The sequence below is a fragment of the Nyctereutes procyonoides genome, unplaced genomic scaffold, assembly GCF_905146905.1.
Source record: "Nyctereutes procyonoides isolate TBG_1078 unplaced genomic scaffold, NYPRO_anot_genome, whole genome shotgun sequence".
Lineage (NCBI taxonomy): Eukaryota > Metazoa > Chordata > Mammalia > Carnivora > Canidae > Nyctereutes > Nyctereutes procyonoides.
The window spans coordinates 31023917-31038736 of record NW_026575024.1 but is presented as its reverse complement, the minus strand read 5'-3'; the positions used below and the strand labels follow the sequence as shown (position 1 = coordinate 31038736).

Sequence of the window (14820 nt, the reverse complement as noted above, 5' to 3'; positions counted from 1 at the left end):
AGATGTTGTGCTTAGAAGTCTCTCATTTACAGAAAGCGCCGTGTTGAAGTCTCCCAGTATAAGTGTATTATTATCGAAGTATGCCTTAATTTTGGTTATTAATTGATTGATATACTTGGCAGCTCCCACATTAGGGGCATAAATATTCATGATTGTTAGGTCCTCTTGTTGGATAGATCCTTTAAGTATGATACAGTGTCCTTCTTCATCTCTTACTACAGTCTTTGGGATAAACTTTGACTTACCTGATATGAGGATGGCTACCCCTGCTTTCTTTTGAGGACCATTTGAATAGTAAATGGTTCTCCAACCTTTTATTTTCAGGCTTTAGGTGTCCTTAGGTCTAAAATGAGTCTCTTGTAGCCAGCAAATAGATGGGTCTTGTTTTTTTTATCCTGTCTGAAACCCTGTGTCTTTTGATGGGAACATTTAGCCCATTCATGTTCAGAGTTACTATCGAAAGATATGGATTTAGTGTCATCATAATACCTATTCAGCCCCTGTTTTTGTGGATTATTTCTTTGGGCTTCCTATTTCTTTTACAGAGTCCCCCTTAATATTTCTTGCAGAGCTGGTTTGGTGGTCACATATTCTTTCAGTTTCTGCCTATCTTGGAAGCTCTTTATCTCTCCTTCCATTTTGAATGAGAGCCTTGCTGGATAGAGTATTCTTGGCTGCATGTTCTTCTCATTTAGGACCCTGAATATATCCTGCCAGACCTGGCCTGCCAGGTCTCTGTGGAGAGGTCTGCTGTTTTCTTTTCTTTTTTTTTTTTAATATTTTATTTATTTATTTATTTATTTATTTATTTATTTATTCATTCATTCATTCATTCATTCATTCATGAGAGACACAGAGACACACATACACACACACAGAGGGGGGCAGAGACACAAGCAGAGGGAGAAGCAGGCTCCATGCAGGGAGCCTGATGTGGGACTTGATCCTGGGAACCCAGGATCATGCCCTGGGCTGAAGGCGGCGCTAAACCACTGAGCCACCCAGGGATCCCGAGGTCTGCTGTTAATCTAATATTTCTCCCCATATAAGTTAGGGATCTCTTGTCTCTTTCTGCTTTAAGGATTTTCTCTTTATCTTCGGAATTTGCAAGTTTCACTATTAAATGTTGAGGTGTTAAATGGTTTTTATTGATTTTAGTGGGGATTTCTCTATCTCCTGGATCTGAATGCCTGTTTCCCTCCCCAAGTTAGGGTTCTCAGCTATGATTTGTTCAATTACACTTTCTGGTCCTCTGTCCCTTTGAGCACCCTCTGGAACCCCAGTTAAACATAGATTTTTCCTTCTGAGGCTGTCATTTATTTCCCTTAACCTTTCCTCATGGTCTTTTAATTGTTTTTCTCTTTTTTTCCTCAGCTTCCTTCCTTGCCATCAACTTGTCTTCTATGTCACTCACTCATTCTTCTACCTCATTAACCCTTGTCGTTAGGACCTCCAGTTTTGATTGCATCTCATTTAACTGATTTTTAATTTTGGCCTGATTAGATCGAAATTCTGCAGTCATGAAGTCTCTTGAGTCCTTTATGCTTTTTTCCAGAGCCACCAGTAGCTTTATAATTGTGCTTCTGAATTGGCTTTCTGACATCGAATTGTAATCCAAATTCTGTAACTCTGTGGGGGAGAGTACTGTTTCTGATTCTTTATTTTGTGGTGAGTTCTTTCTAGTCACACTGCTCAGTGCAGAGTGGCTAAAAACGAGTTGTACTGGAAAAAGGAAGAAAAAAAAAACGGGAAGAAAAGAGAGAACAAACACAAATCAAACAAACAAAACAAGGCAGGGTATCCTCTGGTTCTATATACTGTAAATCCCTCGACTTCCCCTGGAACTTTCCAGTGCTGCTTGGTCAAGAACTTGCTCTTCCCCTGTCCTTCCAGGTGGTCTTCTGGGGGAGGGGCCTGCTGTGCTGACTCTCAGGCGTGTGCACCTGGGGGAGCTGCCCCGCCCCCGCCCCCTGCCAGGTGCACGGCTCAGTGAGAGCTGTTTACCCCATGAGGCCTCTGTCCCCTGGTGGCCCTGCTCCATCCCAGGCACAAGGTGACACAAGGAGGAACAACCTCCCTGGCAGCGGCCAGCCTTCCAGCCCTGGAGTCAGCTCCCGCAATAACTACCGCAGCTCCTAGTCCGCAGGGGCTTGGATGCTCCGGGGGCGCCCGGTGGCTGGAGCGTCCTCGCTGTCCTGGGCCCTCCCCGCCTCCGCCTGTCCTGGGGGAGCACAGGATCCTGGGCTGTGTCCCCCCGCAGCCCAGGGCGCCGGGGCCTGCGCTGCTGGAATCGCGCTCCGGGGCCGCGTAGCCCCCTCCGCACGGAGCCCCTGCCAGGCTCGCAGTTCGACCCTTTAGTGCGCTGGGCGCTCGGGGTGTGGCCGGCTCTCCCCCGGGCGCCCCTCCTCGGTTAGTGACCCCGGGACCCTGGGGGCTCCACTGCCCCTCCTGCGATCCTGCCCGAGCTCCCTGCTGAGTGCCTTTCCCTCCGGGAAGAATCCGGTGAGGATTTGTAAAGTTCCTGCTTCTCCGGGGCTGGGCTTTCCTGTCCCGGAGGGTTTCGCCGCCCCCTTTAGCCCGGCTCTTCGTGGGGGCCCCTCCCCCACTGGATTCATTCATTTTCATTCATTCATTTTCCGTCTTCCTACCTTGTTAGAAGCACAAACTCTTCTCTCTGTAGCGTTCCAGCTGTTCTCTCTTTATTTTTTTATTTTATTTTTATTTTTATAAATTTATTTTTTATTGGTGTTCAATTTGCCAACATACAGAATAACTCCCAGTGCTCATCCGTCAAGTGCCCCCCTCGGTGCCCGTCACCCATTCACCTCCACCCCCCCTCCCCTTCCACCACCCCTAGTTCGTTTCCCAGAGTTAGGAGTCTTCATGTTCTGTCTCCCTTTCTGATATTTCCTACCCATTTCTTCTCCCTTCCCTTCTATTCCCTTTCACTATTATTCATATTCCCCAAATGAATGAGAACATACACTGTTTGTCCTTCTCCGATTGACTTACTTCACTCAGCATAATACCCTCCAGTTCCATCCACGTTGAAGCAAATGGTGGGTATTTGTCGTTTCTAATGGCTGAGTAATATTCCATGTATACATAACCATCTTCTTTATCCATTCATCTTTCGATGGACACTGAGGCTCCTTCCACAGTTTGGCTATTGTGGACTCTCTTTAAATCTCAGGCCGAATTTGTAGGTTTTCAGGATGATTTGAAAGTTATCCGGTAAGTTGGTAGGGACAGGTGATTCGGGACCCTACTCCTCCACCATCTTGCCCTGCCCCCCCTCAGTCACCTTTCTGATACTCTTCCCTCAGGGCTTTCTCTTACCTGCACCCTTGCACCTCAAGGGTGCTCCACAGTGAGCGCTGTGAGCATCACCTGGGAGCTCGTCTGAACAGCAGAATGTCCGGCCACCCCAAACCTGCAGAAGCAGCATCTGCATTTGTCCAAGATCTCCAAGGCATTCCTGTACCTGCTTGCGAGGTGCTGCCCTAGAGGACACTGGGCCAGGACGAGCAGGAGCCCCTGCTGCTCTCGCCCCTCACTTTCCAGCACCGTCCTCCTCCCACATCCCTGCTGGAAATGGAATGCCCTTTGAATGGATCACAGCCTTTTTTTTTTTCTTTTTTTGCATAACATTGCCCTTTCCTGTCTTCTCCACCTGGGTGCCCACATCCATCCTTTCAGACTTGCCCTCTCTGGAAGCTAGTGCTCAGGTCTCGCACACCGCCTGGTCAGTGTCTGCACACCGGGAAAGCAGTGGTGGCCGCTTCACTCATTAATTGCGGTGCCTGCAGAGCCCCGTGGGTAGTCACCCTGTTATAGCACATCAACAATGATTTACTGCCACATGATCCTGAACTCCAGCGGCTGCCCCAGGTGCCTTATGTGGGATTCAGACGGTGATCTTCAACCCATCTAGAGCATCTTTCACTTGAAATGACTTCAGCTATGACTTGGGAGGGCTATAAACACCATGGATGGAATGACTGAATTGTGTAAAGGTGACAAGGGCAACAGTTTGCTATGCCGGAACCAGTAACATAGGCTCCCTGGAGGTGACTGCCCACATCTCTTCCACTTCCAGCAGCAACCGTGCCACACTAACTGCCCATAATTAGCAGGTGCTTTAATCATTTAAAAAAAATGTCTGCATATTGTGATGTTTTGATATCTTAAAAAAAAAAAAAACAAAATCCTTTCTGAATGGGGAGAGACTGCTGTCCCAGGATCAACCAGTTCTTAGAGACAGCAAAGGGCTGGGCTGGGAGCTTGCCCCTGGGATGCAAGGTAATCAATTCAGAGCCTACCTCCTATGTCCAGGTGCCCTGGGAGGCAGCAGTTCTCTACTTTAACTGGCCAGCCCAGGTCCCAGAGTAGAGACCACCTCTATAGCCCAAAGCCCACCGAAATTATTCACTCTAGCCAGTCCTAAACTGTTTCTCTGCCTTGCCTTTCCTGAGGAAGCTGCAGGGAAGGCTTCTGACCTAGGCTTCTTCTTGTTCTTGCTTCTGCCCCTTGACTGCAGCCTGGGTTAATTCCTATGGCCCCGTATGATGAGCCACGCTTCTCACTTGTAGGGAGAGTGTGAGTAACATTAAACTTTCCTTTCAATAGCATTGACCTCTGCATATTGTCACTCAGTCACCTTTATAAATTAAGGCCAGGGCACAGAGTGCTGGAAATGGGCAAATGGTACACATCAGACCTCCCTCCAGCTCCCAGAGAGCTGGCATACTAGCACACCTCAGGTTACATGTGTGTGCAACTGTGCATGTGCCATGGATGTTAACACTCCAATAACAGAGCCACTGCCTTCCTCACCTGGCAGTAGAGCTCCAGGAGTGGGTGGATTGACACACAGGAGGAACTCAATAAATTTTTGTCAAATGAAGGCATGGATTAACCCACAAAATGCCCAAGTTGTAGCAAAGAAAGACATTAGCTAAAATGTTGAACGTCAGTTAGGAGCTGAGACAGTGCCTGGAGGAAAAAGTATCTGTAATTCGTAAGTAAAAGCCATCTATTAAGGCAAAGGGCCAATGGCCTTGAAATATAAGTGTGAAGTCTCCAGAGACAGAGTCAGGTCCTGCACTGAGTGAGTCTGGCAGCTAGACTTCTGGAAACATCCAACTGCACAGATCAGCACTCCCCAAGTGGAGAGGAAGCATCCACACTAAGTTTGAAATTGCAGGAGCAACTTTTTAGAATCTGTTCTTGTGACAACAAGCCCAGAGAAGCCCTTTAACTTTGTGTGGATGGAGGTCCCCCCACCTTTTGGCTATGCCATGTAGGCCAGAAGCTGAGGAAAACCCACCAACCTTTTGCCTCTCGTTCCCCTTTATTTTTTCTCTCCAGGGGAGGTGAGTTAATGATGGGGTTTGGCTTAGGCACAGGGAGGATATGTGACATATAAGAGATGCTAAAAGGGGGACACCTGGGTGGCTCAGTGGTTGAGCATCAGCCTTCAGCTCAGGGCATGATCCTGGGATCCTGGGATCGAGTCCCACATCAGGCTCCCTGTGGTGAGCCTGCTTCTCCCTCTGCCTACGTCTATGCTTCTCTGTGTGTGTGTGTCTCTCATGAATAAATAAAATCTTTAAAAAAAAGAGAGAGACCCGGGCAGTCTGGGTGGCTCAGCAGTTTAGTGCCGTCTTTGGCCCAGGGCCTGATGCTGGAGACCCGGGATCGAGTCCCACTTCAGGGTCCCTGCATGGAGCCTGCTTCTCCCTCTGCCTGTGTCTCTGCCTCTCTCTCTGTTTCTCACGAATAAATAAAATTAAAAAAAAAAAGAGAGAGAGAGAGAGACCCTAAAAGGGTTCTGGACACAATTCTAGTGTGTGTGTGTGTGTGTGCGTGGTGTGTGTATGTGCGTGTGTGTGTTTTCTGCACATATCCAAGCAATTCTCCAATGCTAGCTGGGATCATATAATCCTCTTTCTCCCCCAAGTTTTTATTTAAGTTATGGGTGTCCTATAATTCAACTCAGTTAAAGGTTGAGTTGATCCACAAGTCAAGGACTTAGTCTCCAAGGCTGACCACTACCCCACTACCCCAATCCCTGTCCTGTGCCTATTCAGATACCAACCCAAGTCCAGGGTGTCACCTGTGTTTCTGACTGGCTATAGATAGATTCCAATGGCGCCTTCTTGGGCTTGATTAATTTATTAGAGTGGTTCACAAAACTCACAGAAACATTATTTTAAATATTTTGTTTTATCATAAAAGAATATAATCCAGGAACAGACTGATAGACAAGATGCATAGGACAGGGTATGGGAAAAGGACATGGAGCCTCCATACTCCTCTGGAGTGCACAGCTTTCCCCAAATCTCCACATGTTCACCAACCTGGAAGCTTCCTGAACCTGGTCTTTTTTGCTTTTTTATGGAGGGTTCATTACCTGGGCACAGCTGATTAGCTCATTGGCCACTGGTGGTTGATTCAACTTCCAGGCTCTCTCCCCTCCCCAGAAATCAGGGGGTGCAGCTGAAAGTTCCAACCGTCTATTCTTGGTTGGTTCCCCCGGCAACCAGCCCCCACCCTGAGGTGCTTTCCAAACCACCTCATTAACATAAACTCTTGAAGGGGCTGGTTATGAATAACAAGACACCCATTTCACCTTCCTGGCTGTGAAGCAATTTCAGAAGCTGAGTACAAGAGATCAGAATTATGACAAAAGATGCTTCCACTCATCTTCTTGCTCAGCAAATTCCAAGGGTTTGGGGGACTGTGAGCTAAGAACCATGGCCAAAGACCAAATATATATGAGAAATGTATTTTGGTCATCTAGATGACCTGGATTTCTGATAACTCTAGATCTAGATTTCTTATAAATCATAATGCTGCAGATGCTATAACGTCTTCATTTTGTTCTTGATTGCTAAGTAGCCCTGAGTCAAAACTCCAGTTAAAAAAAATAGAACCCTATAAATGGTTTTGGAAATTCGAGTACAATGCAGCTGATATGGAAATTGGCTAGCCAGGACCCCACCCTGGACCCTTCCCTCTGCGAAGCCCTTGAAACTCCCTCTCTTTGGTGTTGGAGGTTGTTTCTTGAACCTGGAGCCTTGGGGGGCATCCTACACTCCACCCTGTAGGATGCTGATGGCACCTCTGATGAGCCCATGTGTGTAATTCTCTCCATGGCTGGCCTTTCCCTGGGGCCCCTGCCCTCTCCCCTAACCTCCCACGCTGTCCCACCTCCCTCCATCCAGGGAGACCATCTGTGTTATCTCCTCTGATCCTGACCTGTCTCAGCTTCCTCAAGTTCCTTTCTGGCCTTTTGCCAGTTTCCTTCCACAATTTATAGTCAAGTCTTCCAGAGTTAAAGCAATCTGTATTGTTTAAGAAAGCAATGCTTTCCCACAAAAAAATGTCCATTAGAATAAGATCTGGGAATTCCAAGGGCTGACCAGGTGGGTGGGTGGAGAGAAGAAATTCAGACCAGATTAGGGGAAGCATCTTGAGGAGGCGGTGACACTTAAGTGTTGAAAGATAAGCTGTTTTGGGAGGGGGTCAGCTCTGGACTGCGCACAGCCACCAGGAAAGTCCCTTTAGAAGGGGCATGGTCTGTACGTGGGACCTATTTCAGTCTGTGGCCTCCCATGGATTCAGGGGAAGCCTCCCCCTTGCTAAGGGAGACAGCTGAGTCTTGAATAGGCTTTGAGTGGCCTGGGAAGGGTGCGGAGATGTCCCAGCGACAGAGAATCTTACTCCCATTTTGTGGGTGTGGATCATTCCCAGTGACATGGGAGTTTGACTCCCTTCTCTTCCACTGGGGAAACTGGGTGCCTAACTGGGATGGGTCTGCTGCCAGCGTAGCATAGGAGAAGAAGGAGTCGTGTGTCATGTCTGACCGCATGGTCTTGGGACAGAATGGGCAGACACACAGCCGCTGGCCTGAGCTGGGTTTGCCAGAGGCCTGTGCTTCAACAGAGCTGTTTCTGAGCTTCTACCTCGGGAAACAAACTTGCCAGGCACCCAAGGGTGTCCTCGTCCAGTCACCTAAAGCTCATGAAGAAAAAATGTTGGGTGGAAATGCAAGATGTAACCAAACTGCAAGGTACAAAGTAGGCCCCGGGGTGGGGAGGAGGTCAGTGCCCCTGACCCCATGGGCCACCGCCCCAGCCTGTCACTTGTTCTATCAGGAAGCTTGAGGTAGAGAGTATAAGTAGCTCAAGACAAACTCACGGCCACTACCTGGGACGTACCTCGCTAGGACCCCAGTGTGGGGCTTCTGAATGTTGCTGAGCATGTCCTAAGCAAGCTGGGGTGTGAAGGCTCCAGGGAGAGGCTGGCGGGCTGCCAGAGTCCTGAGGACCTGGACACTGTGCTCTCGATGCCCGCAGCTCTGGGCCTTTCCCTCCTACAGGGCTTGCTCACTGGAATGTGGGTCATTTACCACGGATCGATAAAAAGGCTGGGACCAAACCTCACCCCAGGCTTCCAGGCCAGTGAGAAGTGTGGAATTGTGCAAATATACCACACTCCGAAGCCCAGACATACACAACCTGCCTTCCAGGCTTCTTATCCAGATATTCTGGACCAAAAACCAGGTTTAGAATGGGAATTGCTCACAGTTTTAGGATTTTCAAGTGGTCCTTGTGGTCAGAAATTGCTTGGGAGGAGTTGCGTGTGCTGTGTGCAAGGGAGAGAAGGTGCTCGAGCAGCATGTGTGGAAAAGGTGGCTCCTTCTGCTTAAAGAGACATAAAACCTCTTACAGGCTAGCACCAGCCATGAACGCAGGAATGAGAATTGCTCCAGCAAGGCAGGAACATAATCCAGACACATCTAGAAAAATTCAAATTATTTAATGTAAACTCTTCAACAGAAATAAAAGGCACGCATTGCAAGGCTGTCTGTACAAGGACATTTATTGTTTGCAGTGGCGAGAAACTGAAGCCACCTGAAGGGCCATCAACAGTAAGTGATTGAATCAACCAGGGTCCATCTGTATTAGGGACTATTACACAGTAATTTAAAAGGACAAGTTAGCTCACTAGCTAGCTGTTGAACTGATGCAGCATTAAGTCACAGAGGCAAATTGCTTCAGGGATACATGTGATAGGTACAATTAGGGTATTTTTTAAAAGAGCAATCAAATTTTAAAAAACCCTCCCTTATATACCTAAGCACAGTGAAAATGTGGAGGCTACAGATCAGCAGAAAGGAGGCATCAGATGGGTTGGGGAAAGCAGGAATTAAACATCATAGAAAAATAGGAAAAAAAAAAAGGACAGAATAAAGTTCAGAGAATATCTGGAATATAAAAGCTCATCTATGGTATTATTGCAAATATGTACATTTGTATATGCAAATGGATAAGGCCTGGGAGGTAAGAGAGCAGAGTGAAAACAATGACTTAATCAGATTTGGGAAAAAAAAAAAAAAGATTTGGGGATTGTGGGCAATGTGTTGTTCTGGATTTCTGTTGTAATTTGAATGTTGAAAGTCAACACTAGGAAGGGCCAACAAAGTGATGGTGAAGTTATTCACCTTTAAAATGATCATATCAAGAAGAGTTCAGATGTCCCTCTCAATGTCTTGCACATGGTAGGTGCTCGACAACCTTTGGCTAAAGTGAAAAACCAGACCCACAGAGCCTCCCCCGAACCTCCTAATTAGTAACCAACAGCCAGGATGTTCCAGCACTGGTAAGGAGTCTCAGTTAAAAGCTTCAGGAATCAACTTTGCATTTGAATCACCAGATACAAATTCTCTTCACGCCCCACTAGTATCTGGTTTCTGGAACTGTTAATGAAATGAGAAAAGACAGCAATTATAGAAATTGTATTACATTATGGCCTGTGTTCACCTAAGAAATGAAGTCATTTTGCTTATGTGGCTGTGCCTGCCCTTTTGTTTAAAATCAGCGGAGTGAGACTTAAAATTTCAACATCAGCTTATAAGTTGCTTCTTCCTTCCTTTCTTCTTTCCTTTCTTCTTTCCTTCCATCTCTTTTCTTTTTTTTCCCCATCTCTTTCCCCCCCTGTCTTTCTTGCTATTGTTATTGTTTAAAAAATAAAAATAAAAAACCGACATGCAAGAGATAAACTCTACATGGTCTGTACTTTTATCTGGGGGTCTGCTCAGGAATTCAGCAGGGTTGTGAAAGCAGGTGGTGAGTGTGGTGCTGGCGGTGCAAGAACTGAGGCCTTCTGGTATCCTCCATCCCATCCTTCAACACTGAATCAGGGCAGGGTGGTCCCCAGGCCCCTGGGGGAAGGCTGCTACCCTGGGCTGCCTGCCCCCAAGTCCTCCACTGCCTTTCTATGTTAAAACCTTCCCGAGTATCCTTGAGAAAAACACTGATAGCAGTGGAGGCTCAGAACAAGAGGTACCGTTATCAACATTCATGTGTTAAACTACTTAGGATAAACTGTTGAGAATGAACATTGCCACCCACCTTCAGATTCTCTTTAAAGGAGAATTGATAGCATTCAGGAGTTCGTACATCCAAATATGGTTCAACAATCCTTGGGGGATCTCTAAGAGCACCTCAGAGGGTCTGTGGGGGCATCTTAGAGCATTAGATTCATTATTCGTATTTAAGCCATATTCATATTTTGTGATATATACTTATAACTAGTATTACTTGCCAGTATGAGGGAATTCTTTGTTGGAGCTCCCTAAAGACATGGTTTCCTTTGAACCTTTTTGGCAAGGAATTATTTTTTATAGTGATAAGTGGGTCACATGGGATGACCCCCAAAGTGGTGGTAAAAGAACAGCTAGAGATCCAGCGCAGAACCTGTGTAAAAGGAGTAGAGCTAAAGATTCTCATATGCATGTGCATGTAAAGATACATCTAGCACGGGGGCAACATTGCAAAACAAACACGTCATTCAAGAATACTTTCTCAAACCCAAGTGGTATTGCAGAGAGGGGAAGAGCAAACACTTATCCTTCTTGTGGAAGAAATCTTTGTGCAGTAGACGTATCCCGTGGTGGCTCTGGGGGTGCTCTGGGAACCAGCCTGGCAAGATGGCCTTACACCATGGTTTCTGGTCCTCTGTCCTGCTTCACTTCTCTGTTCTTTGAATTCCTTTATTACATCTTAGTTTAATTAGAAGAATTGAACAACCTGCCAGGAACAAGGTATCAGGATACATGGAGATCAGCTCAGGCCTAGTGTGGGTTCCATGTTTGGTTGGACACCTGGGTTCAGATTTGGGCCTCGAGGGCGGTCAGGGATCACAGGGCAGCTCTGGGATCGCACAGAGCGGAAGATCTGGAGTTGGACAAGCCAGGAAGGAATATTGGCTCTGCTACTTTCTAGCCGCTTCATTGCCTGAGCCTTAGTGTCCTTGACTGCACGTGGGGATAACACCTGCCTCTCGGAGGGGTTGGGAATACTGTGGAGCGTGTGGCCTGGTCCCTGGTGCGTTCTCTTCTCTGTTCACTGAACATTTATTTGTTGCAGAGTGCGACATGCCAGGCACTACGGGGGAGCCGAGAAGGCAGAGACTGACAGGCCGCCCTTGGGAGAGCCTGCGTGCACACACATTTACCCCCCACAAACAGGTACCCCAGGGAGTCCTCGCCAGTGCCGCTTGAGGCCCTGACGATCCCTGATCTTTGGTACCTTGGGGACACGTGGGGGTCTGGGCCTGGCGGGGAACTGGGAGACCCCAGCGGATGGCTCACCCCCTCATCCCTGTGGCCGCCGGCCCGCCTGCAAGCTTATTTCACGATAAACCAAATGAAAGCCAGCAGGCAGAGCAGCACGGGCTGGTCTCCGGCCACCCGGGGCCCGGCTCCCCTCTCCAGCCAAAAGTCACAGCGCTTGACAGAGCAGAGCTCTCTGATCAGCTGCCACAGGACCCGCTGGTAAAGCTTGTTGTCCTGCTTCTCGCGGGACAGCTCCTCCTGGTTGGCCACCTGGGTGGCGTTGATGCAGCCGGTGACAAACTTCTCCTTCGTCACGTTGGCCTCGGAGCAGCCGTTATAGTGGATGCCGTCGGGGAACTGCCAGTAGTTGGCCTCGTAGTACCTGTTGCCCTCGGGCCCGAGGTCGATATCCAGCTTGCGGCCTTGCCTGATGAAGGCTCCAGGGCGGATCTCGGCCGAGTGCGCCTCGGTGACCTGGGAGGTGCTGGGCAAGGCCTTCCGGTTCCACTTGATCCTGTGCTTTATGCCCCTGGCCTCGACTGCCGAGAGCTGGCTCAACAGCAGGACACAGACAATGGCCAGCCAGCATCCGCCCAGGTGCTTCCTCATCGCGTCAGGATCTGCAGGAGCAAAGGCTCGGGGCAGTTACTTTCTCCCCTGGGCTGGTGGGGGGTGGGTGGGGGGTGTTCCCGGGGTTCCCCTGACCCTCTCCTGTGTACAGGCCATTTTAAGCAAGGAATGCATTCTTGTGCCATTCACATTTTCCCAAAGCATAATAGTTTTCCCGGGGCTCGGGGTGCACGGGCTAAGTCAATACCGAGGTTCTTGCTTTTGCCTGGAATTACGTACATTCAGAGCAGAGATCTGGTTTTCTCAGATAGATAAGAAGCTGCACCTGGCAATTATAAAGCCTTTGAATAGGCATGGGAAAATAAATGAGTGATGATATGATACGTAAAGCTTTTCTTTGGTGCTCCCAAGTCTTTCTAATGGGGGGGATCTCTGGAGGAGAGTACACAGAGCAGTTGGAACCACATTCTGTGCACGGGCTCTATCGTTAATCTTCCTTCTTTATTCTGTTGCTCTAAGCTGGCACTGTCTCTGGCACATTCTGCTATCCATTCTGGGAAAGTCACCTGCTGCGGGCACTAAAGGGCTCTATGGTAATGATAGAGAGAGAGAGAGATGGAGGTGTGGTCAGGAGAAACTTGCTTCCTTCTGTGTCGGTGAGTCAAGATGTGCTATAGATGTGGCTCCCAGTCTCACCCTGGAGACAGTGTGACCCCCACCCTCCCCCTCACCCAGCACTTACTATGCATCAGCCACTGGCATTGGCTAACTTAATTCTCACATGGGGTAGGTATGTTATTATTCTCATCTGATAAGACTTGTCCTGAGATTCAGAGTAGCTAAGTAATTTGCCCAAGGCTGCACAGGAGTGGGTGGCAGATCTGAATCCAGTTCTGTCTGATGTTTTCACTCGCCATGTCACATGGCCCCTCTGTGCTGCAGGAGGGTGTGGTGCCCACATTTTGTGCTTTCGACTCATTGGACAGGAAGGGCAGCCCCGGATGGCCCCTAAGCTGAGCAAAGAGCAGGGCCCGTGTGGAATTTCAGAGGAGATGGGATGCTGGGGAGGACCGGAGGGCCTGGGGAAGCACTGATGGTCCTGTGTCAAGGTTGTCCTGGGCATCTGAAGGGCTGCTGATGACATCAGGGGATACCCCCCTGCCCTCAGCCTCCTAATCCGGTAGTTTGTCACGTGTGGCTCCTGAAACTACAATAGCTATTGTGGGAATCTACTTCCCAAGGTCAATCTACTTCCCAAGGTTGAGGGCATTCCGGCACCTGGACCTTTGTCAGCGTGGATGAGAAACACCGGAACGGTTACTATAGCCAAGTGGGCTTAGGCTGTATCCTAGATGAAGCTTTACTGTGAGTCCATCAGTGCCAGAGCTGGGGGAGGTTCAAAAGTTAGCTGGCTTTGCCCCTAACACACCTTCCCTGCAGTATTCCCAAAGTGATAGGTCCACCTCTGTTAAAATGTTCAACTCCAGTGTGACAGTGGTCCTTAGGTAGGAAAAAAAGCAAAAAGCAACCTCAGCGCATATCCAGTCACCTCTGGATGCCTGCAAAGTGGCTTCTGCTGACCTTTCTTTACCTGCAGGTATGGTCTAGTCTCTGGCCCAGGGAGGGCAAGAATGTGCCTGGCAGCAGCCTGAGCATCCATGCTTCTGGCATCTTATCCCCAACGGCCCCCTCATCACAGTGACTTCAGACCAGTTTTCTTGAAAGAGATCCATGCATGAAGCAAACATTCATTAATCTCCTAAATAAGGGGGCCACACCTAATTAGCCCATACCTAAGAGTATGCCATCAGCACATATTCTTTGGTAGGAGAAATGTTAAATAAGAATAATAATACAAATTCCAGGTGTGTCAAATTAGAAAAAAAAGCATAGATCTCAAGAAAGAAATTAGTCTTCAGAGACAAGGGCTTAAAAGCAAAAGAAAATCCCAACCATCCACCCCTCAAATAGCACTTTATTGTAACCAGACATGCAACACCAGTGATGCCCCAACATTCTTCACATGTCCCTTGCCTCGGGACCCACCCTAGGAGATGGGAGACAAGAAATCACAGCATAATTTGCAGTCTGATTAGAAATAAGCAACCTTGACCACAGAAATGGAACCCAGCGCGAACCCTGCCTCCCCACATACCTTGGGATCTCTCCGGTGTGCCTCTGGAGCCTCAGCAGCACTGTCCTGCAGCAAAGCCTTCCGCCTATGTAGATGCTGCTGGGGGAGGCGGCCTTCCTGCTGCTCTCCAAATACGGCAGCCCTCCTCTCTGGGCAGGACCAATCAGGGGTTCCCAGGCACTCCTCTGCCTTGAGGAGAGACCTTCTCCTGACTCTTGACTAATAAACACCATGTGAAGATCTTGATGAAGTTCAGAAAGACTTAAGAGTTGTCTTTGATTTTATTTTCTCTTCTTTTATGTCTGGATGTATGCATTTACTTATTTACTATTAACCAGTTTATCACAAAGGTCATTACAAAGGAAGCAAATGAACAACCAGATGCAGAAGTACATAGGACAGGGTCTGGAGGGTTCCAACCATGGGAGTCCCCATGGAGTCTGGGGGCACCATATCCCCAAATGTCAATGAGTTCACCAACGTCGAAACT

General features: G+C 48.3%; 1 protein-coding gene across 1 annotated transcript; it reads right to left on the bottom strand.

The window, feature by feature from the left end:
* Positions 1-8871: 8871 nt before the first annotated feature.
* On the bottom strand, positions 8872-14444 carry PRND (prion like protein doppel). The gene is made up of 2 exons (XM_055307840.1): positions 14352-14444; positions 8872-12246 (listed from the first exon to the last, which is right to left on the bottom strand). The coding sequence occupies exon 2, from the start codon at positions 12233-12235 to the stop codon at positions 11699-11701; it is 537 nt and encodes a 178-aa protein (XP_055163815.1). The 5' UTR covers positions 12236-12246; positions 14352-14444; the 3' UTR covers positions 8872-11698.
* Positions 14445-14820: the final 376 nt, after the last annotated feature.